Source organism: Meleagris gallopavo, chromosome 10 (genome assembly GCF_905368555.1).
Source record: "Meleagris gallopavo chromosome 10, MGAL_WU_HG_1.1, whole genome shotgun sequence".
Classification (NCBI taxonomy): Eukaryota; Metazoa; Chordata; class Aves; order Galliformes; family Phasianidae; genus Meleagris; species Meleagris gallopavo.
In genome coordinates, this window is record NC_139413.1 from 18,278,510 (window position 1) to 18,302,694 (window position 24,185).

Below are 24,185 nucleotides of genomic sequence, written 5' to 3' on the forward strand. Positions count from 1 at the left end.
GCTAAAATGTAAATTGCATATATTTTTTCAAAAAATCACAATTGCTACAATTATCTCTTGAAAGTTACGTTTTCTACATAAATTAGCAAGTATGTCTTGATTAAAACCTAACACAGTAATAACTGAAAAAGAATACAGTTATAAATAAAAACAAAACACTGCTCTTCATTAAATATAGAGTGAACAAGATGATAAATGCAGACATAGAATTGTGTTAAGAGACAGTTAATTTTTTAACAATCCGAGATTTATTAGTAAAACATTATCAGTTAAGAATAAACATCTACGTACAGTATAATTTGAAATCCTGAAGTATAAAACGATATTAATTGAAGTTTTAGACATTCATTTTCATCCAGACTGCAGTTGTGATCATACAACTACATCTACTGATTCTGAGCACCTTTTTAAATATCTCTACATTGCCATTCTGAAAACAACAGACAAGATAAAGGGAGAACTTCATAGGATTTCAGCAAGGTGTTTATTACAAGCAAAGATAGGTGAAGCATTTAGTCAAGTATTACAGTCTCCAGTGCCAGATCACAGATATTATCCAAATACGTGAATATTAATCAAAATTAACATTTGTTTCTTATTATGCAGTAGCTATTGTGATAATATGGCATCTGTATAAAGCAACAGATTCCTGCTCTAGGCGTTTCTACTAAATCATTTCAGGAATACATAGGCAGTGTGTATTATGACCAAAAATGAGAGCAAGTTCATCTTAAAGTCATAGTTGTTTGTTGTTTTTTTTTGTTTGTTTGTTTTTTGTTTTTTGTTTTTTTCTCCCAGAGGAATTTACTTTTTCCTGAATGTGAAACGTGCCTTTCCAGAGGCAGGGTGGCTTCTTCTCCTCTTTGTCTACTGAAAACAGTACAGCTCTTGGCCTACTTGAATACTTAAGAACCAGCAGATCAGAGAACTGCAGTGTGTTGATTTTTTTTTTTTTTTTAAATCAAGTTTATAAATCTTTCTTAAAAAAAAAAAATAATAATAATAATCCAAAAAATTTTGCATATATCTATCACTCCTCAAAATAGATACCAAAGTACATAAAATGCATGTATAAATACATCTACTTGACCCTTCTCCCCTCAGTGATTTCTACATTTAAATTAAATGTTCATTCTAAATGTGCAGTTGTTAGACCTTTGAGTTTATTTCTGTTAGAAACTTTCCTTTGTGAAATAAAGTTTCTGATAAGAATACTTATATAGAGCATCCCAGATTTATATCAATAAAAATATTAGTCTTCTGACATACATATTTCAAAGTCACCTTATATTTTTGAATTGAGAATGATGAACTTCACAATTCTCATTCCAGTCGTCCTTGCTTAGCATCCCCTATTGCTCCCCACACATCAAAGACAAACTCATCTGGAAATGCAAAGTCTCCAAGAGTTTCATCCAATGCCACTGCAAATTCATCTGGGTTTTTCTTGTCTCTTCCTGCTTCTACCATTGTTGCAGCTGAAAACAAACAAACAGAAAGTAAAAAAATTATTCTCATGGAAGTGACAACTAACATTTGTCCAAGATATTTTTTTTGAGAGTTTTCAGAGGCCAGTAATGTTAAGGGGATCTAAAGCTTACCTACTGAATCCTAAATTCATTAATATTTGTGTATCTTTCCCCACAGTAGATACATTATGTTTTGGTAAATGGGAGAGCTTCCTTGGAGTGTTCATTATATATTCTTTTAATTGTTTGGGGGATGTTAATTCAATCAGACTTCATTTCCCTCTAGCTAAATTATGTTCACCATTCATTACTACACATAAAGCATAGGTCTAAAGGCAAGGTACAGGAAACTCCTGTGATAACAAGCCCATGCTAATGCACAACCAATTTCAGTGAGTTTGACATAGGTTCACTTATTTAAAAGGCATACTCAAATGCTTTTTTCCCCTCTAAACAACAAATAAAAGATCCCAGCAAGTCAGAGTTTAAAATAGCCAAGTTTGTTGTTGTTTTTTTAACAAGAAGTTTGTACATGGGAAAATAATATACAACGTATGCAGTAGATACATGCAACAAAATTAGTATGGGTTTGCCAGAAACAGCTTCTAAGTTTAAGTGTTATAATCCGTATTTGGAAAAGAGCAATGATAAAAAAGTAGAGAAAACACTTGAATACTTCAGGAAAAAAGGATTCAAATACTATGCACAGTATCAAAAAAGCCACAAAAGAGCAGAATGTAATTTGTTACCAAACAGAGATAGACCGTTATCTTGTTCATCCAGCAATTTCTCCTGTTAAACACAATCAATCTTTATGAAGTTTCAGACTTCAGTTTGGAAGCTGCTTTAGCCACTGGACAACTCCTCAGATTCCAGGAGAAATTACAAGTCTATCACAACACTCAACAGTGGCTGTAGGGACATTAGCGCAAAGGAAAGCTGTGAGGGCTCAAAGCTCTCTCTCTCTCACAGCACCTGCACCTCCCGAAAAGATGAAAGATGTCAGCTCAGGAGCAAAGCTAAGCTAAACCAGTAGGCTATCTTTGTTTGAGGGGTGCAGAAGACTGTAAAACAGACTCAACACAAAAGGACTGCTGAGTGAGTTTATTTTCTGAGCTGTATCTTTGCTCTACAGCCTCTGTTCATATTAACAACAACAAAAAAAGATTATATTGTACAATAGATGAAATCCTGAATCAAACTCTGATTTACTTCATTGTCATCTTTTACACCTGCCTCAAACTGCAAGATGATGTATAACAGAAGATGAAGAACAAGTAACCACCACCTTCTTCACAAACATATTAAATGCTAATGTCACATGTGGAGGATTTAATAACTTCTAGTCTTTTTTTCAGAGGGATAACTGACTGGAAAACATGTATTACAATGCCTAAGAAAGGGAAGAAAATGCTGAAATCACAGACGACCATTTTCAGTAGGACAGTCTACTGCATACTTGCTATGTAATGCATGCAGTACATGGTACTGAAATGGCAAAATCTCACTGATAAATGTAAAATAAGCTTTCCATGTTCTAATGTCTATTTAATATTATTTTGTTAACCTGAAATTGTTTATTGACAGTTGGCACTGTCTGGAAAATAGAGCTGGTTATTATGCAAACTTTTAACAGTGTGGCCACATGCCACACTGTAGACGTCAGCAACAGCAACTCTGAAGAAATTTGATGTTTCAGTTTTAACTACATTCAGACGTGAGACTGCAAACAGGATCTCCATGCCAAACACCACAAAGAAGCCCAAAGTCTGACAAACAAACTGCTGTGTTCAAGGAAGCTTAAGCTTTACCCAGACTCTTGGCAACACTACAGGATCTCAAGACTCAAGATGTCTTTCCCTGCCAGAACTAACCTATCCTTGTGTGGATTCTTTCAGCATCCCCCATGGAGTCCATGGGATACTGACTCAGAGCAGTCTAAAAGGGAAATGAGGTGAAGGGCTTAATTTAACCTTTGCAGTCCTCCTGATACAAATGAGGGTATGAAGCTGTTCCATATAGACAATGAAACAAGGTTGGAGGGAGAGAAGATGTGCAAGGTGAAAGACAATTTAGACGTAAAAAGTATGCCTGAATACATTTCCTTAAGATATTAAAAAGAAGGCAGTCATCAAAAGAGTGAGAAATATTCCAGTGGAAAAAGTGGTAGAGCAAGGAATTCTGGAGATAAACTGATATATGAAAAAGCCATGTGACAGTCTAAGAGCAGTGATAACACTTTAATATAAGAAAGTTCAACTGTCCTCGTTAAAACTTCAGAATTACCAGTCATTAACCAAAATGCTACTTCAAACAAGGCTTTTTAAATTTTGACCTTCCCAAATTATGAAGTGACAATAAGTCAAAATGTCACAGCCAATTGAGAGCAGCAGCCTCAAATAAAAACCTTTACAACCATCTTGAACAATTGCAATCAGCACTACCACTACACTTAATGAGCTGTACTTGTTAATGCAGACTGCTCTTCCCTCTTCCCTAATTCACCTGGTACACTTATGCAGAAAGTGCAAGATCTTCCTGTCTCCTGAATACCTTTTCAGTAGCATTGTGCTGACCTCTAGTGCCAGCAGCACTATATTACCGTTCAGCAAACGGCAATGTGAGATGCAAGCAGTCCCTACTGGTGCTGGCACACTAGTCCTTACCACCGATGCATACGAACAGGCAAAGATGAACCCTATATTTCGCTAGTTTCATACATACAGAAGCATTAAGACAGACTAGCTTCTCTATCACGCAGTGTACACGTTCTTATCCCCCTGGGCAGTTACCACGTGCATGGGGTGGCATCCATGACCTCAGAAGGACAGCTAGAAAATTCTGTGCAGAATATGCATGCTTACATGGTGACAAATGCATAATTCCCAAAGCAAATCAAAAATTGCTTAGTTCAAGGGTATTTGGTAGATCTGTGGCAATTGGAAGAGAACTTTACTGGCTCTCAGAGGACATCTCCATGTCAAATTAGCTCCACTCCCCTCCTTCTCCCACTGCTTCTCATGACAGCTGCACAATAAGTGATTGCATAAATTTTATTCTAATACAGAGAATATTTTTCTTGACAATCCAGATAGTCCCATTGTCTTCAGAAATTTGTTTTAAAATCCCACTGCTAGCAATGCTCATACTTGAGAAAATTTCATAAAAAAATGTGAGAAGTTCAATGAACTCAAAAGTGACAAAAGAAATTTTCTTGTCAGCATTAACCAAGGAAGCTCGCTATCAGGCTTCCCAGAACACAATCACCTTACATAGCATTTTTTGCCACCTATATCCTCTTCTATCACTTTCAGGAAAAAAAAAAAATCTTTCGGAAGCCTTAACAGACATTTCAGTATTTATTTAGCTGTAATGATATCAGAAGTTTTGCTTTCATCAAAAGGCAACAAATATTAGTCTAGCCTAACACTTTAAAAGAGCTAAAATTATCATCTACACTCCTTATCAATATGACAGAAAACAAAGCATGCCATCAGAGTTTTCAGTGTTCAATATACCTTGGTGTTAGCTTCATGTTGAACATTGTCACAAATTAATCAATTTGAAGGGCACAGAACAAAAACTGGAGAAATATAATCCTTTGAAGATTTAAGTTTGGTAACAGGAGAAGAAAGCAACAGATTCAAGGAAAATACCACTTCATTCAAAGCATTTCAAAATGCAAATATCCATCCAGCATTGCTGGGATGTACAGATGATCAAAGAATAAAAGCTTACGTGAGGAAAAGCTTAAACTATATGGAATATAGTCATATTTTGAGTACATGGAAAGCTGGAAAAATAAAACCAGAAATTGAAAAGCAGATCTGAATTCTTCTAAACAGAATTGAGAGTATGCTAAGGTATGTTATGTCTGACAACATTAAAGGAACATCTGCAAGGAAACAATCATCCAAAAGCATAAAAATAAATATTTTGTTCTATAAGTGAAGAGTAGCCAGAAGATGGTGGAGCATCTCAACTTGGACAGGAAACCCATTGCAAAAGTTTTCCATTGATAGCATTCTGGCGTTGAGTGCTGTAGATACAGGCTTTCTCCCATCCACAACCTTTGATGTCAAATACAGTTTATCTCAATTCACTGATTTAAAAATAAATGCCATAAGAATTCTTCACTAACACTGCTTTCTGAACCATTCCAGTTAATCAGCTGTTCATGTTCCTGTATCAGAAAATACTGACAAAATTTAAAATAATCTTCAGCAGCCCTCACTAATGCATTTGTATTTTAAAGAAAGCTGAAATCTTTTCCAATTTCTAACATGCGCATGAAGCTGAGGAGCACGTTTCCAGAGCCAAATGTATCTTCTATGAATTAAGCCACATTTTCCCCAGTAAAATAGAGAGGTAGAAGTGCATTCATGAAGCAGGTATGTAAATCTCAACAGTGTTTAGATACCTGAAAATAACCATCTGTTGCCACCCCCCACCCAAAAAAATATATACGATGTTCAATTAAACAATTTAAAAGCTTTTCCTCCAATTCAGGGGCTCATGTGTATATTTAGTCAGCCATTCTTGAAACTGCCAAGATACTTAGCAATGCAAAAATTAAGGGCTTTATCTCATCTTTAATTCTGTCTATAACTTTACATTATTTTTCTTTCTCTTCTTTCTAACTTCTGGCTCAAAATTAGGGCACTGTTTCAGAATTAAATCTCACTATGAAAGTGTCATTTTAATGGAGATGAAAAAGCAATATTAACTGACAACCAGAGCTTCTGACAAACAGAACTACATGGGAGTTAGCAATGATTGAGATCTTAATCACTTGTCGGCTGTCGCATTGTGATGACTTGCATTTTCAACTAATCTGGCTTGAGTAATGAGTGAAATTTCTAGCTGAGCAGTGATTGGCATTCTCTGAATGAATCTTTTCCTCATATTTCATCTTCATGGGTGACTGATCACATCTAGTATATAAAAAAAACTGACATATGTTAATTGAACAGATTTGTGACAAGTGATTAGCTCTCCTTTCCTAAAGAGATCTAGAGCTGTTTAATTATTTAAAAGTGATAAAAACTTTTTTTTTTTTTTTTTTTTTTGCCATCACCTTGACTAAGATTTGAACTTCAAGAAACAGCTAGAAGGATGTAAACTAGAGCTAGGTAAACCTGTTATGTTTGATTCATGACAATTTCTCTTTGTTTAACAGCCCTCTTGAGAGGAAGAGAAGAAAGAGGCAAACCAGCAGCCCAGTTGGGAAGCACAGAGTAGCTTTGAGGACAAAGACCTGTCCATTCTTCGAGCGTTTTTTAAAGACATTGTTTAGGACTATCCAAGGTACATACTGAAAGATGCAAGGACATTAGATCTGTTAAAATACATATATAAAAATATCAGGGAATTCATAGGACTCTATCAAGTGCTTGGCAATCAGCAGAGCCAAGCTTTCACTACAAACTGAACTCTTCAGTACAAGAACCACCCAGTTATGATAGCGAGAGAACAGTAGTTCCCACAGGAACTCTCGATCCTATCACACAGCAGAGCACAGCATATCCTGAAGATCCAAAAAACAAGCTCTAGCCTACAGTCTCAGGATCCTGGGCTACAGATACCAAAACAAGAGCTACCTGTTTTTATGAGGCAGGAGGCCTGGAGACTTTGGATGTAACTAACAAGGACAGAAGCCTACAGAACATTGGATCAAGCTGGGGCTTGCAACAGCTGCAGGACAAAAACAGCTCCAGAAGGGGTGACTGGCACGAGTCTCGGAAGCTTTGAAGTCTGAGCCAAAGACTGTTCACAGTAAACCTCAACAGAGGGTCAGACTGCACCACCCAGGGCTCCTGAGAACGTATTGCATGCCAGAGGCATCACGTACTAGAGAGTTGCTGGGAATAGAATTTTTGAGAACTGTTAGTTTCCTTAGAACTCGGAGGTTAGCACTGTTTTGCAGATATTATCTGGTTTTATGCAGCTTCATTCTCGCTTCCATGCCAGGAAGCCCACCTTTACCGTAGGCTGAAAGACAAATAGTAATTCGCCTACAATTTCTCCTGTGAAGAAATGTGTAGAGCTGCCAATAAGATGCTTGCCAGTAGGAGCAGCCAGCAAAAGTCTTTTTGGTTATTCAGATTATTTTCTATTGTTCTTATTCTTGTCTACTAACTGCTGCCTGTCCAACCATTCTGCTTTGCCCTTAGCTACATGCCAGACCTATCACCTCTTTTGCTTTGCCTCTATCACTTCTCTCACATAAAGGCTTTTTTTCAATATTACTTTCCATTTAGTTTGTCCTTTCCTAATTCTTGTCTGATTTTTAATATTGCAATAACAAATAACTTCTGCCTTTCTTTCAGCATTAATGATATCATATGAGGACTGCACCTAGCCACTGCTCCCACACGGGCAATTCTTAGTCAGCTAAACTACAAAACACGAACAACTTCTTCCCTTACAAATGGAAGTTCATATTTACGTGGTGTGAGATAAACAGAGAAACAACAGCTGCAGGGGCAAGTTTAGTGCAGTTTTAAGGAACTAATAATACTGATCGTCAACATTTTCTTTCACTATAAATTGATTATTTTAAAGCTAGCCAAATATAATGGAAAATTTCCCATATTTCTTCAGTAAACAGGCTCTAAAGAATTTGATAAATCTGCAATTACTCTATCAGTCCGGTTGCTAAATAGTTACTCCTTCATTGAAAAAGATCTCAGACGCTAACTTCAATGATCTCCTTTAAAGTGTTTAAGCCAAGGGATGAGAGAGAGGGAGAGGAAAAACAGCAAATAGACATGCTTGACCTTAACAATCGCCCAACTTCACACACAAGGTCTGTAGAAAATTTATGCCATAAAAAATGGCAATGACAGTTAATGGCAAATAACTAAATAAATTATTCAATGGTGTATAGATAGAGGGCAGAAAAAAGATTAATTATATCATAAGGCTTGTAGTGAGAAATTCTCCCTTTTATCAAAGATATGGAAAAATATAGGCAAGGTTTTCAGTTTACATTCTAGACAGGTTTTGTTGTTTACACACACAGACTGAAACAACTATAAATTATAGGGTAGGTAGAATGAGAAATTACTGAATCATGTAGTAAAGCATTTGTTAAAACTCACCTAATTCAATATCTCTTATCCCCATGTATGTTTCAAGAAGTTCATCCACTTTTTTTACTGCTTTTTCTTCAACTTCAGACAGCTTTATTGAAATAAAGGGAGAGAAAGTGCAGAAGTATTACGCAGACTTTAAAACAACAAGAAATTGCCTACTGCTCATCTTCACTCTCATTGTAGCTGCTTAGACTTACAAGACCTAAAAGTAAAACATGTTATCCCTCCCTATTCTCTTCTTTTCACAAACTAAAATCATCCTACAAACTTAAAACCACATAACTCTTACACTGACCAAACAAAATGCAGGCCTTTCAACTATTGACAATACAGATCTTTATCAAAGTCTCATCAGCTTTAGAGGATCCTGAAATAAGAAAATTTCTTCTTCCCAACAGTACTCCTGGTTTTGCACACATTCATGTCAGCATAAGTTATTAGCCTCTCCTAACAACCATGCTTAAACTAGCCCAGTACACTTTGAGGCGTCAGATACAAAACCACATCTTCAGCCATTCCTTTTATTTTTCTCTTTCCTTCTTTTCAATGCTCTTTGGTCTAATGCACTTTAACACCATCCATCTAGGTAAAGGTTCTCCATTTCCAAATTCTTGAGCCCCATCCTATCTTTCCTAGCCTTCAACTTTGTGTAAACATTTCTCCTTTCAGAAAACAGTCTTCATCGTAAGTCCCACAAGCTTTGTAACGTGGATTTGTCCCTCCCTGCTTTACCTTCAAAACACTGGGGAAGACTAAATCGGGTGCTAGAAGGTTGAACTTTTGAAAAGCCACAAAATAACTTTACCATTTCCTCCACAGTGGCAGGGCCTTTATTTCTCAGTCGAAGTGTTTCTCTCCCTCTGGAGATTTTAGCCTCTGTCAGAGTCCCACCTTTGGACCTTGCTGCCACCTTTTCTAAAGTAAAAAAGAAAACAAAGAAAAAACAAACAAAGCTAAGTATATGGTATGCATACAATGCATCTGCTTCGCTGTTACGTTACCTTCAGTTTTAATTCTAACCAAAAACCAGTAGGCATCTAAAACTAACTGTAAATTAACTACATACCCCACATAGCATTGCTAACAATATCTTGTCTTCAAACTTTGATAATCACTTTGACTACGCTGAAGCTGGGATATCTATTGACAAATATTCTGTTGAAGCCTATTGCGTTCAGTATTACATGTGCATTTCATATAATTTTACTTTCGTATTCTACAAAAACCACAAGTACTTATCAGATGATATCTGAAGTCATCACCCAAATGCTGACTTTATCCTGCCCATCATAGGCAGACTATATGGCAGCTGTAGCTTTGCAACATTTTCATTCTTCACTGAGCCTACAATGAAAACATTTCAAAATGCATGATAATGAGCCACACAGTGGTGAATCGGTCCAACTGTTTCACTCTAAACCATTTGATTACTATCAGTCACTCAGATGAAACTACCCATAAGTAGTCCTGTGGGAGTTTTTCCACAGGTTTCAGGGAGGTCAGGATTTCACACCTAATAAATCCCCGAAGAGAATGTCAGGTTTTATCTTAAGTTTTCTTTATCTGAATTCAGTTTCCTTGTTTATTATATTAGTATGAGTTATTATGAAATCATATATGATATGTCCTAGATCATAAAGGCTGAGATGAGCCATAATTTCAGATTCAGGATTTGCGAGGATTTAATTTACTTACTAACTCAGGAGTTAAGTAGTTAACTTGGGAAATACTAGAAAGAATTTTGTAGAATTGTTTTCACTGTGCTATTTTATCCTCCAGACTATTCCTACTTTTAGAAGAACTTATGCTGTATGCATTCTGCCTAGACTATTCTGCTAAAAAATCTTGAAATGTGAACTTCAATGAAATTTAATATATAGATATTTGTTAATTTGTCCCAAAATATGTAATATGCATATTTTTCTAGTTCTGCCACCACTAGAAACTTGAACTATGACATAACCTGTGTTTGCAATACTTCACTTCAAAGCGCTCTGGCCAACATAGAAACTATTCCTTTTTCATTTAAATTTATAGTCTGCCTTATGCTGTCTTTGCTTTGTTTCTATTAATTTTTCACCAATTTACTGAAGTCTAGCTTAAGATTGGTAAGGACAATTCTTATTCAAAAAAGTCTTCAATTCTGTACTTTAAGCCTTGCCTAGGGCAGCTAGTGCAGCATCTGCACACAAGGTAGGAAGATATCTAACCAGTAAATTACACTTGTATTTGCTTTCCACTAATAGGAAGGAAAATAAAAGCTGGTAATTTGACAGATACTTGTCCCTCATTCCTACACCTTTGCAAACATAATTTCAACAAAATCTGGTTACTTTAACAGGCATCCTGCATCTACTTGTCCAGTAGGATCTGGATCTTGTCATCTCCTCTGTGCCTATTCTTGGCATACTGCAGAATAAACAATCTCATACAAATTTGTGCCAAAAGCTCAACTACACCTAAGGCAAAAGCCAGGGTATTCTTAGCCTGTCTCATATTGGACACCGGTTTTAAGCCCATTTCTGTAGATTAAAAAAAAATACATACAGCTTTCAAAAATCTGTCCAATAAGCTCTACTTCACACTTAATTTAGTGTCAGATAAAAGGTATTGCCATGGAATTACCAAGTGTCCTTCTCTACATCATCAGCAGACAAAGAGGTACCTTAATCATCTTTGGAAAATAACTGCTATTAAATAATAGTTCAAGTCATCAAATGCTGATTTACCCCAGTCTTTACAAGCAAACTATGTAATAGGCTTAGCCCTGAATGCCCATATTAAAAAGATATCATTATACTGCTAATTGCAACACTGTATGTATGTACATTACACTGAAGTACATTACAACAGGAATATTAACTTATATCCAGTGATATTAGAGACATATCACATTCTGTGCAGAAGCACCAAAAGCAATCTTCCAATTTCTGTTTCTATTTCTGCTGTTATTCTGACACCAAGTGTCAAGATTGGTGTATGACAGCAGTTGTAAACTGCTAACAGATTAAAATATATATATATATATATCAAACATTTTCCACTGTGGTGATGAGACTGTGAGTGCACATGAAGTCACATACTTAAAACGCAGAAGTATCTTGTACTTTCTTGTTAAAGAAAAATAATACATGGATCAGGGGGAGAAACAAACCAAAACCTGAGAGAATAAAAATCAAAACTCAATTTCTATTTTAGCTCCCTAAGCTAACACAACATATTTTTATTTATTTTTACTATATTGATAAAATTGATGTACATATGAAGTAGCAGGAGGTATACATTTGTCCTGTATAAGTATCATTTTCACACAGCAGTCAGGCATCAGGTAGAGGCAGAGCTTTGTCTGATTCATTTCCTTCAGTTGTAAGTATACCTGCTGTAAAATAAGAGAGTGAACAAAATGTTGGGGATAGCAGCCAAGGAGGTGCTCTGAGGAATCCCAGACTCTTCTCTGCTTCACTCTTCTGCATTAGATAGCTCAGTCCCACCTAAAGCTCATAAATAGAAAAATCTGATACACAGATAAACAGGTTTCATATATAAGAGATGTAAAAGAGAACAGAAAGGAAAGTTTGAGGATCAGTGGAGTGATCCATGCTTTAAAACTGTGCCTATGAAACTTGTACTTATTCTGCATTGTCATGTGGTAGCAAAGAAATCAAGCAACTGAGACTCAGTGCTGAGTCAGCCCATACCAGGATAACTGCTGGAGAAAGCAGATGGAAGAAGATTCCTTCCTAAAATTCCCACTCCAAGAAAAATATATTATATATACACACACACACACATATGTATCTATTCTATACATAGAACGTTCCTCTCTTTTTGCAGCAGTTACATTACCTTGCCTGAAAACAAATTTATAATGGAGTGCAACGTCAGGAGCTCAATATCCGTGGAACAAGGCAAACAGCCAAGCAACACTCACCAAATGACTTCATAGGCTCTATCAGCTTCAGCTTAAACACCCGACCTTTCTCCAGATCTTTTAGCATTTTGGCAACTTCATAATGCCGAAGATCTGACACATCTTTTCCATTTATAGACTCTATGTGATCGCCAACGCAGATCATTTTGGTTTGGTCCATAAGGCTCCCTTCTCTGATTCGCTATTGTTTAAAAAACAGAAAATAATTAAAAACATTTTTTGAAATGGTAAAGAGGTAACAGATTCAAGAACGTCAGTTAAAAATATCAATAGCACTGAGTTTGCTTTGCCAGCAGGACATTTTGACTTTAAGATTTATGCCATAAAAGACCTTTTAGAAAATTATTTTTAAACAAAGTACTTTAATATACATTGCATATAAAAACAACAATAGAAAAAAATGCAATCAAACTTCAGAAGTTAAGGCTTCTGAATAAGCTAATGCTTTGGGTTTTTGTTTTTTGTTTTTTGTTTTTGTTTTTTGTTTTTTGTTTTGTTGTTGTTGTTGTTGTTGTTGTTTGCTTTAAAACTGTACCCAATGTGCCAGTAATGTGAATGTCTTCTTGATTTTTGATTTTAATACTCTGACAAGCATAGGTACAAAACTTCTCTTGTATACAAAAAAATATGTGATATACTAAAAAATGAGGTACTATGTAAGTCTAGTCTTAATAAGGCTTATCTATAGGGAGTAAACTTCTACAATTTTCCTCACTTAACTATATAACTGCATATGGTAAGTTATTTCCTGTGAAATAACAATGAAGGACAATAAATGCTTCCAAATGTTATTTCAGGGAATACAAGTGGCATAGAAGCAGAGGTCATAAAATGAAACTGAGTTTAGTATTCATAGTTTTTCCAAGGTTCAATTTAAAGTGAAGAAAAAAACAATCATTAAAAGATCTCTATGATTTATCAAGTCAATTAAAGGACAATTAAGATTTCAGTGATTCAGTTTATTGTTGTTAAATGCTGTCATATTTATCACGCTCCAATCATGAAAGCCATTATCCTATTTAATATAAAAGCTATGACATTCTAGAATGTCTTCTATTTTCGAGAGATACAGATATCATTTGAAAATCTTCCTAAATAATGTACATTTCAATAAAAACTGAGACTAGTTTCAGGCTGGCTTTGAGTTTACAGTGAGACGAGGGAGATAAACATATTTCCACCTAATACTGTAGCACATATCCTAGCTGTTAACTATCTTAAAAACCTGTTTCTAGTTTATGTGCACATGTCTAAGCCCACATAAGTGCCTCCATCTGAGAAAGTAAGTGGGAAGTGTGATGGTGCTCACTGTCCTATAAGACACTGCACCAATTTTTAGCTTCATGCAGAGCTTAACTCATTCTAGCACTTTTGTTATTGCTGTTTAACCTAGATTAAAAACAAAAACTTCTGGTAAAAGAAGGGAGGGGTATTGTATACAAACAAGAAACCAGGCTCCAAATGCATTTCTATTGCCAGGGTTCAAAACTGTATCTGCCACACTTCACGTTTAGTTTAGGCGTTGAATTCTTTCTACCATTTTTTCTTCACTTGGATCCTAATACCAAGACTGTTTAAGTAGTATTACTTGATAATACCATTTGTGCAGCATTCATACAATTTTTTTTTTTATGAGACACAGCACTCCAAGTTAACTGACTCAAGACAGTTAAACTATAATGTCATAGTAATTAAGATGCAATTGATATGCTTGTATTTCAAGTGCTCTAGAGAATGTGTAGAAGCTAGAATCCTTATTTCCTATGAAAATAAGGAAATAATTCCAAACTATTTTTTAAGTAAAGTCAGTTTCTGTTTAGTGATGTAGCTAGCCAACTAAATATATAATATATACAGCTTCTACTTTTGTGTACATACATATATTCTGCTGTTTAAAATTAGCCATTAGCTAAATATGCAACAGTAACAAAGCAACCTTGCAGAAAATCTTTTAAACTGATATGGAATTGCCTTCCCGTGAAGACATCACCACATCAGTTACACCTATTACTAGACCAATACAGCGACAACATTATATGTAGTCAGACAATTCCTATACAATTTCCTGGAAACTGCAGCTTACTGGTGTAGTGAGGGTTTTCCAGTTACTCAAATTATACAGCAGTCAGTGCGATTGCTGTTTTCCTCTTCCCCTAATACCAACCGTGGACAGAGAAAGTCATGCTCTATACAGTGCTGCACAAGTGAACTTGAAGCACTGCTTTCAATGTCTTATTTTAAAATGCGACATAAGCAGCAGTGTGACAGAGTGTTATGGGTTGCATTGATATTACCACTGAAAATTTAAAGTTCCCTAACTATAAACATAAAAATGAGGATACAGTTTTGCCAGACTGCTTGCTGAAGCCTCCACAGCATCTCAATTTTGTCAAGAGCAATCTCTATCACTTTTTTTTTTTTTTCAGCAAGCAAGCCTACTTTTTATATCCATGGTAGCTAAGAAATAAATAGAGAATACAACCTCTCCATACAAGAAGCTCTGTTAATAACAGTAATAAGATCAGTATTTGAGACAGCAGTAACCAAAGGTTATTTTCAGTGCCTCACTAGTAACAGTTAATTGGAATAGATTAAAGCAATGCACCTAGAAAGGCTGAAAAAAATGGGGCAAGGTTCCTAATACCTAGTTTAGAAGGAAAGGTGCCATAATTTCCTCCATCTTTACTTGTCTCAAAACAAATGGCCTACAGCTGGTGAGGAGGAGAGCAATTATGATTAATTAACACTTTGCATGTGCTACTACCTATGTTTTCTACGCAAACTAATTGGGGTGAATTCTGTTAATCCATGTCCTTGCCACCTTTTAATCCATCCTACCTAAGGCAATACCAGTATTGGAAAGCTGAAAGCGCTCTGTACTTGCATTTGCTCTTACAGAGCATGCAGGATTTTACCCCATGAACACTTTAAGACTGAAAGAAAACAGTCTTGTTACAATGAGTGACAGATGTGTTATAAGGGATCTAACCAATGATGTCAGAAAACTCACCAAGAAAAAAAAAAAGAGGAAGCAGACATAAGCAGTATGCAACACTTATCATCTCAGGATTGGTTACACAACAATGATCATATCATAAAGCCCATACACAACACAGAAGAAAGAAACAAATGATCTAATTTAAAAATGACATGCAGTACAGAAATAGCTGAACTAATTTCAAATGATAAATCTAAGGAAAAGCAACTTTTTCTGGTACTTGCCATATGCTAAACGGCTTGATAGTTCCAGAGGATCATTAAAGTAATAATTAAGCTACCATAGTAACAGAAACTTCTACAAAAAAAAAAAAAAAGCATTGAACTGGAAAATAAATTTACCTTTATAAAGGGACAGCCAGCTCCATTGTCTGTAACAGTAAGCCCAAGCAAATCATCAGATTTAAGAACTTCCACTTCTTTTCGTTGTCCTTTTATGTGGGCAAATATAAAATCTTCAAGGCCAATCTGTGCACCTAACAGCTTGTCCATATCAACTTTATGAGTGTTCAAAGTACAAAACATGATCTGTGCAGGAAGGAAAGAAACATATTACCTTGAAGTTTAACAGTTTATTAGGTTTGGTGAACTTGACAGTCTGATGGGCTCTTTTAAGGAGAGCATAATACCAGCCTCTGACAGATCCATAACTGACATGATAAAAACTCACTTTCTCCAGCTGCCCCAGGAGAAGTGACACTCTCCATCCATAAAACTGACAAGAAGCATCAACAGCTCAGACAGCAAATATGAGATTGCAGGGAACAAAGGAAAGGGACGCATCTGTGCAAGCAGCCTCTCACAGTGTGCCACAGGGCACCAATCCAGACACCAGCAGCTTCAGCTGAACAGCTTAAGGGGGGGTTGAGCATACCACCTCAAGAGCAGCCATGATTCTGTTCTCTGTCATTTACCAATCTCCAACTTGTAGCATTGCTTGTGGACAGACAAGGGGTCTGCCCACCACAGCACTGTATGGAGGAATCAGGCCAGCCCAGGCAGGTGTTAGGCATTCTGATGTAGCACATGCTCAAAGGGAAAATAGTCTAGCCAAGAAAATAAGAAACAAATCCACTGTTCCACCTCACAGCTAGGGCAATTTCATCTGCCGGCTGCTTGCCAAGTTGAAGCCAGACAAGAAAAAGGCCTGAGGGCGGCCCACACAGCTTCCTCTCAGGCAGTGCCAGAGAGTACAGGGGCACAGGCCAGAGAAACTCCATTCCTAAGATCTACATCTGAGGCAAATGATTCTCTCAAGACCGTATTTCAAGTAGAACTGAAAGCAGGAGAGGAGGAGGCGGCAGCTTTATACTGCATTTGGCCTCTGTCACAGGTGCAAGCCACTGGCAAGGGATGTCATCATGTTACATCTGCATTGCTGCCAGCAGGATGCATCTGACAAAAACAGCAGTGGGATGTCACAGCGTCCTACAGCTCTGCTACTGCTCTAGTAGCAGCCATGTGTGTCTAGCATGCTAGCCTAACTGCTCCTAGTCACAGGTATAGATCAGCACCTGCAGGACCCCTGGTGCTCTGATGAAAATGTGGGCTTCCCTTCTTTCCCCATCACACCTACAAAAGTTACGTGGATTTCAGCCCCAGAACAACTTCACTCTAGTGTCACTGGATGATGGCAGGAAAAAAAAAAAAGAAATGAAAGCAATCAAGCTATTCAGTTCTTTTGTAGAACAAGTGAGGGGAAAATGCTTTTCCTAATGTATTTCAGAGAGAGCATTTTGTTTTCCTCATTTATATAGAATGTGAGACCTATTAAACGTGTCTTTTCACTTCTGAAAAATGAAAGCTCAGTAGTGAGATGGAGATTCCAGGTTGGTGGAATCTTTAGTTATTCCCTTAAAGAAACAAAAAAATCCAAAACAAAACAAAACCCCACAACTAAAACAGTCTAATTACTTATCTGATAATCCATCAAACAAACACTCCAACCTAATTGCTTTAATAACAACAGTCACAACAGCACTTAACAGACATCAGTTTTATTCTCAAGTAATGCAAAAAGTATTTCAAGTTAATAAGCACTTACAAAATAATATAATCTAGAGAAATTCATATGGCTATAATCAGAATATTATATTTTATTAATACTAATCACACCTAATCATTAACATTTTTTTAAAACGAAAAAGTTTCAATCTGAACAGGTTATATAAAATCCATATATACACTCAGCTTTCTTGCAAGCTACGTAACTTGGCCAGTTTACAACTGCATCTCAGTTCTATTTCTTACAATGAACAACAAGCCGTATGGCTTTACACTTTAGACATTAATATCCTTCATCTGACCTTGTCAAATAAACAATCATCTAGTAATCACTGTCACACCTTTGAATAGATAAAACTGGCAACAGAGTAGAAATGTGATATTTAGAAACTTGATCCAGAGTTTCTCTTTTTAGACCCTCATCTGGATGGTATTCCCCACTACAGCCTATAAGTCTCCAGAATTCTCAGTGAGTCAGTTCCATACTAACCACAAAGCTGAGAGAACATCAACTGGTCAAAAATAACACTTAAATCATCCTTTATCCTCTTTAGTGAACAACTGCTTTTTCTCAGAACAGATATCTTCAAAGAGCAATGCACTAAAGATGCATCCACCCAGGATAATATACAGTTACACCATCAGTTATAGCATAGCTTTATTTGTACATGACTGAGGACTGCTAATGGAAAATTTCTATTTTTTCTTAAGTTTTACATTAATAGAGGTATCTAATTAAAACAACAGCTACTGTAGTGCACTTTGCTATCCACTCAAAACTCTGTATAATTTTAATTTTAGTAATTTTCTTACTTGGAAAAGAAACAAGAGAAAAACCAATGAGTAATTCTCATCGTAAAGTCCTTTCTTTCCCTTCTCACCCTTAACCTTCATGTGCATTTGATCTTCAGCTCAGCATAACAGTGCTGTGACATTTCATGCCAACTGTAGCAAGGTATTATAAATCATAGCTGCTGCACCAGTCCTGAAATATCTAGGATACCTCCTTCACTGAGTTATCTCACACAGCAAACACAAGAAGGAAATTCCATTTGGCTGGCAGAGACCTTGTAAAATAGATTCATCAGATAAGATTACTAACAAATTATTTCCTGCATCCATATTTTCAATAGTAAGAGACACCAGTCAACAAAAATGGGCTTATACTGTTATACAAAGTAAGAAACTGCATTAGATAAGAGGGTTACACTCTGTGTTATATAAAGTACCTACGCAGTACCGCATTGCATATGCTTTATTAATCACCTTCTTAACTTCCATTAAGCCTAGAACTTGAAAGATTTCAAAAATAAGTTGATTGATTGATAATATGATCAGAAGCTATTAAAAGCACTTTTTGACTCAGTAGAGCTTGTATACCTTTACAAAGGACATCATAATCATGTTACTTAACAAGCTGAGGACTTCTACTTATGACACCCGCTGACGTATTTCCCTCCATATGTAGGTGTCATCTATATCAAGAAACCACCAACATGTTTTCTAGCTACCCTACTCATTTCATTCTCCCTTGGGAAAATGCGGGAGCCTCAACTTGTTGCAGCGACAAGAAGAGTAACCACATCCTCTTGGTTTCAGTGTGGTTTTGGTACTCTATCAAGCAGGCAACTTTGTCTCCCCAGATATATTCATAGTACATAAGTAAATAGTAAATAAGCTTTCAGCATTTTATTGTTTAAAAAAAAAAAAAAGAAAACTCCAGAACGTACAAGAAATAGAGCAAGTTTCTCCCTACAGCTACAAAAATACAGCTAAAAAGCATCTGAGGAGCAGATCATCAACACAGCAAGCATCAGATGCACCATGGTATCAAATACAAGCACCTTAGGGAACAGCAATAAGCCAATGGGTTGAAAGGAAGTGGTTTGGAGGCAGTGTCATCTTTGATCACTTAAATTTGCTTTGCTTCAATCTTTAGGCGAGATTGAGAGAATTCATTTCAATAGATAAGTGAGTACTCAAACTCCAGATATTTTAGTAAATTTCACAAACTGATCATTTTCTCTAGCCTTCTAAACTATGTTTTAGCATTTTTTTCCTCTTGTGAAAAAAGAAAATGTCACTTATTGAAGTTGCTTCAACACTATTATTCGGTTTTGGCTATTTTTCAGCAATTTCATAAAAGTTTAAATTGAACAGGTTTAAATCAAATACATCTATGAAAGTTTAATGTGGCTGAGCCTTACTGTATACTTAACTGTTTAGCATCAGGAGGCAATGCTACGGAACAGCAGCCTGGGCACAAGCTCAGCAGCTGAGCTCCTATTGCTGGAAGAGAGAGGCAGCTGCATTTCTACTCTTGGTGCTACTGCAAAGGCTTCCCTGTTCCTCTGTTCCCCTTAATGATGTAGAAGTCCTTTCACCACATTTGATATCTCAGCCTTCACAAGCATTTGTTAGACGCACCCACTAAGCATTCAGTTCACCTCACCTTACAAAGCAAACAAAATAATCAGAAGCGTGAGCTATGAGTATGCAAACTGAAAGCTTGTATAGCTATCATTTACCATTCCCTTCCATCTGAAGAAGTAGTCTTGATATAGTTAGACTTTAATATTCACTTTCAAGTGCGTGGTTAGCCATTTTGAATAACTCAAAGCCTTACAATGTACTGTCACAGAAGCACACCAGAAAATGCTTTAACAGATCCATGTTGTCCTTTAGTCAGTGCTCATTTATTTGTCATACAGGCTGCACTTCTCCCCTGTGCAAAGAATCAGCTGGTTTGGACCCAAAAAAAAAAAAAAAAAAAGAATGGCAAAACTGAGCAAGGTGGGCAGGAATGCAGGCCAAAAGCCAGGTTCAAAAGGGACAATAGGTATGTTATCTTCAGATGATGGATGAAAAATAAAATTACTGGACAAGAAGAGGTGAGTATTGGGAAAGCCTCAGGAAGCCACTGTTGGGACTCCTGGGAAGGATCAAGCAGCTCCTTTGAATCTAGGCTGGTGTTGTCCAGTACTCATCCTACCCTACTTTCAACCAAGGTCTGCACAGAAGTTTCTGTCATCTGCACTGATTCTTCAGTGTCTGTCCAACAAAAACTGTATTTTACATCAGGCTCACTCACAGAGCCTGGAAAGGATTGTCCAGCAGAACTAAACGCAGCTTTATCCTGAACGACACGATACAAAGAGGAAACGAGGTGCTGCAACTATGCTGAGTCAAAAGAAGTGAAAGCTTACAAGTATAGCTCATCCTGCACTGTGCCGAAATGCTTAAGTAGGAACTTATCCAAGAATCCATTCCCTTGCCTACACTGCACTAAACTCACATGCCACGTTAAATGTATTCATTTCAGCAGTGGTTCGCCAACTGCTCTCTACACTGAGCTCCTCCCCTCACTCCTTCTCCGTCTATTTTCCACCTTGGTGACTGCAGGGCAGAGATCTCTGTGATAGTGCCTGTTTCCAAAGGCATTCAGGTATCACAATGTCGGACTTCAGGGCACCTGGGTCGCAGAAACTTTCCTAGACAGATAACACCTGTAAGTGGCATTTGAGTACCTCAGTCTTTCAGCTTGACAAGTGTTGCTTCAGGTATTATGCTTTACACTAGACTATACAAAAGCAGCATTAATTAGTAGATAATACTATTTAAAATGTCTGGTGTCCCCTTATTTCCAGCAAGTTTAGCAGCTGTCAGCAAATTCTTATGTTTTATGGCAACACTTGCTACTTCTTCCTATCAGAATTTTGTCACATTAATTAGGTTCAGATTCTTCACTCAGCTCTGGAAGTCATTTTTATTACTATTTTTGTTTCATTCAACATTGTTTCTTGAAGCCAGCTGAATTTCTTGTGTTAAAAAAAAATGTAAGCATTGGAACAGATAGCCCAGAGAGGCAGTGGGTGCCCCATCCCTGAAAACACTCAAGGTCAGGATAGACAGGGCTCTGAGCACTTGATGAAGCTGTAGGTATCCCTGTTCACTGCAGGGGAGTTGGACTAGATGGCCTTTAGAGGTCTCTTCCAACTCAAATGATTCTGTGATTCTAAGTTCAGTGCTTTTAGCACTATTTCCCCATCTGTTTTTACCAGTAAACCACATTAAAAGAAAAAAAAAAAACAACAATGTAAAAAAAAATATAGGAGTGGGACAGTGAAGACAGAAGAAAAAAAAAAAAGAAATTTCCAGTTTAGACTCTACTTACTATAATAAAACCTGTAGAAGTGCCAGATTATCCACCTAGAAGGAGAAATGGGAAAAGCACTGTTCCTCCAGAACTGAATTTCCTGGTGAATGCTATTACTTCGAGTCAGCAGAGCCATGAGATCGGTAACAAAAGTTCATTAAGAACAAAATTAACACAGAAGCCAATCTGACAATTAGAGAACTTGAGAGTCAAAGGTACAACTGGAGATTGAACAGAGAACAAAAGGGAACAGAAGCTCAATATGGAAAGAAAACAGAGAAGCAGAAGGTCAGAGCAGCTGGGAAGGTACTGCTTAATTACTTAATGCAACAGTGACTGGTTAAACTGTATTCACTGTTACTGACACTTCTGTAATTTACTGTGTGAAATGCTGCTGGGTCAGGGCAGCCAGCCCCAGAATAAAGTCTATGGCACTTCAGAAGAGGCAGCCACACATAAGAGAAGCGGCACTGATACATGGGGACCTCTGGACACTTAAGCATTCTCTTTCGATTTGCCACTCAGAAGTTAAGGTTCACAGAACCACGTAGGCACGGCAGAAGAACCTGATACGGCCACTGCCTTCCAGCTAAGGGAAAACAATGTGATTCGCTTGTGTTTGCGGCTGCAATCTAAACAAACGTTTAAAGCTTAGCTCGGATGAAAAACAAAACTTAAAACAAATGAAATAAGAATTAAAAAGGCTTCAGAGTAATAAATAAAATAATTCTTATTACGAATTTAAACAATCTCAATTAAAAGGACGCTCTTTGACGATCCGGCAAAGACTTCCCAGCCGTCGCTGCAGTTGGTTTCAGAGGCTGTGGCTTCCCAGCCCGTCACTCCGTGTCACCCCGCTGCCTTCCCTGCAGGCACGGACCCCCAGCAGCCCGCTGGTTTGTCCTCGATTGCGGCAAGAACGGCCGCAGCCAATAACCCCTCACTGGAAATAATTAATCCACCGCACTCCGGTATGACCCAGCGCTGCGGAGCCCTGCTAACAGCGGGCCGACGGGAAGTTCATCGTGACGGCAGACAGACCGAAGGGACAGCTTTTTTTTTCCGCGTAGAAGTTAAACGCGGTTACACTTACGCCCTTTCTTCGCACATGTAAACGCTCGCTCGGAATCAGCAGTTTCGCCCGTAACGGAACGCGAAGCCGCCCTCCCGCCGGGGCCCTACCTCGGTAGGGGCGATGCCGAACACCTCGGCGATCTTGGCGTACAGCTCGCGGGCGCTGCTGAAGCCCTCCACGCGGCCCGTGGGGCTGCCGTGCGCCAGCTGCGTGTGGAACTGCAGCCGCGAGGCGCTCGCCGCCGGGGCCGGAGCCTCCGCCGCGGGCGGTGGGGCCGCAGCCTCGCTGTCCACCAGCTTGGAAGTCTCCTTGGACTTGCCCTTCTTCCTGGTCCCCAGTCCCAGGGGCATCTTCCGCGCCTGCAGCGGGCTCCGGCCGCCGGGTCCTCGCGCTGGACTCTGCCCCCGGCGCCGCCCCGGCCCGGTGCGGCCATGCCGCCTCCAGGTGAGGCCTGGGCCCTCCCGCCCCGCCCCGCCCCGCCTTCCCGCCCCGCTCCGGGGCGCACACGGTGGGGAGAAGCGCCAGGGAGGGCAGCGACACTGGGAGCCCCCGGGCCACCGCCCACGCGAAAGCAAAGCAACACGGACCCGGGACATGAGCTATTTCTATGCATAAACAACACTTCCGTCCACGGGGTTGATTAGGAAGGGTTTATTAGATGGGCACTTTCAGTAAGTGTAAGTTACACCAGTAACACCTACTCAGCCAAAGACGGTTCATGTTCCCAATACCGGCCAGCACATACATCATTTCATTTCGTTTCCTCTGTTTGGATATTAAAAAGCATATGCTATGAAATCTATTTATATACCTTTAAAGTCTCTAATTTATACACAGAGCCATTTTGTAAGAAGACTACCATCTTTCCAATGAATAGGCTCATGAATTTCAACCAGGAAGAAAGATGTGCTAAATACTGATCACAGAGGTTTATATTTAGGTTATAGAAGAAAACACAAAGTAGGTAAGGGCTTCTGCCAACTCTTTTCCTTTTTACCACAACTTCGCATACTATAAACCTCCAAGAATTAACACAGCTACAGCCATATAAGCAAGGTTTAAAGACATTGCTGTAACGGACAACAGCTTTGCAGTATTGAGATTTAACATGTTAGAAAACTATATTTTTCTAACATTTAGTGGATTTTAAGTGTTTCCATCTCCCGGAACAGAGAAACATATTCCATATAAGGACTTAGATACCACAGAAGACCTCTGCTGTGCTCCAGCATAGCTACACTCACCTCCGTAGAATAACTTCATTTTAAGTGGTGCATTTACTCCACATCTTGAATGGTCAAGATGTGAAGAGAGGAAGATTCCTGAAACAGCATCCAGCACTTCTGCAGGAATCTGCTGTAAAGTTGCAGAGAGAAGCAGCACTGCTTTGCTTTATCTTCCACATCTTAGAAAACACAAAACACCCAGAAGAAACAAAAAAGGATTCTGGTGTACA

The 24,185-nt window shown here is 38.1% G+C and overlaps 1 protein-coding gene across 1 annotated transcript; it reads right to left on the reverse strand.

Moving 5' to 3' along the window:
• Positions 1–225: 225 nt before the first annotated feature.
• Positions 226–23,210, reverse strand: GIPC2 (GIPC PDZ domain containing family member 2). Its single transcript, XM_085231614.1, has 6 exons — positions 22,837–23,210; positions 15,837–16,022; positions 12,498–12,678; positions 9,372–9,481; positions 8,573–8,654; positions 226–1,478 (listed from the first exon to the last, which is right to left on the reverse strand). The coding sequence occupies exons 1-6, from the start codon at positions 23,077–23,079 to the stop codon at positions 1,324–1,326; spliced, it is 957 nt and encodes a 318-aa protein (XP_085087740.1). The 5' UTR covers positions 23,080–23,210; the 3' UTR covers positions 226–1,323.
• Between the last annotated feature and the right edge of the window lie 975 nt (positions 23,211–24,185).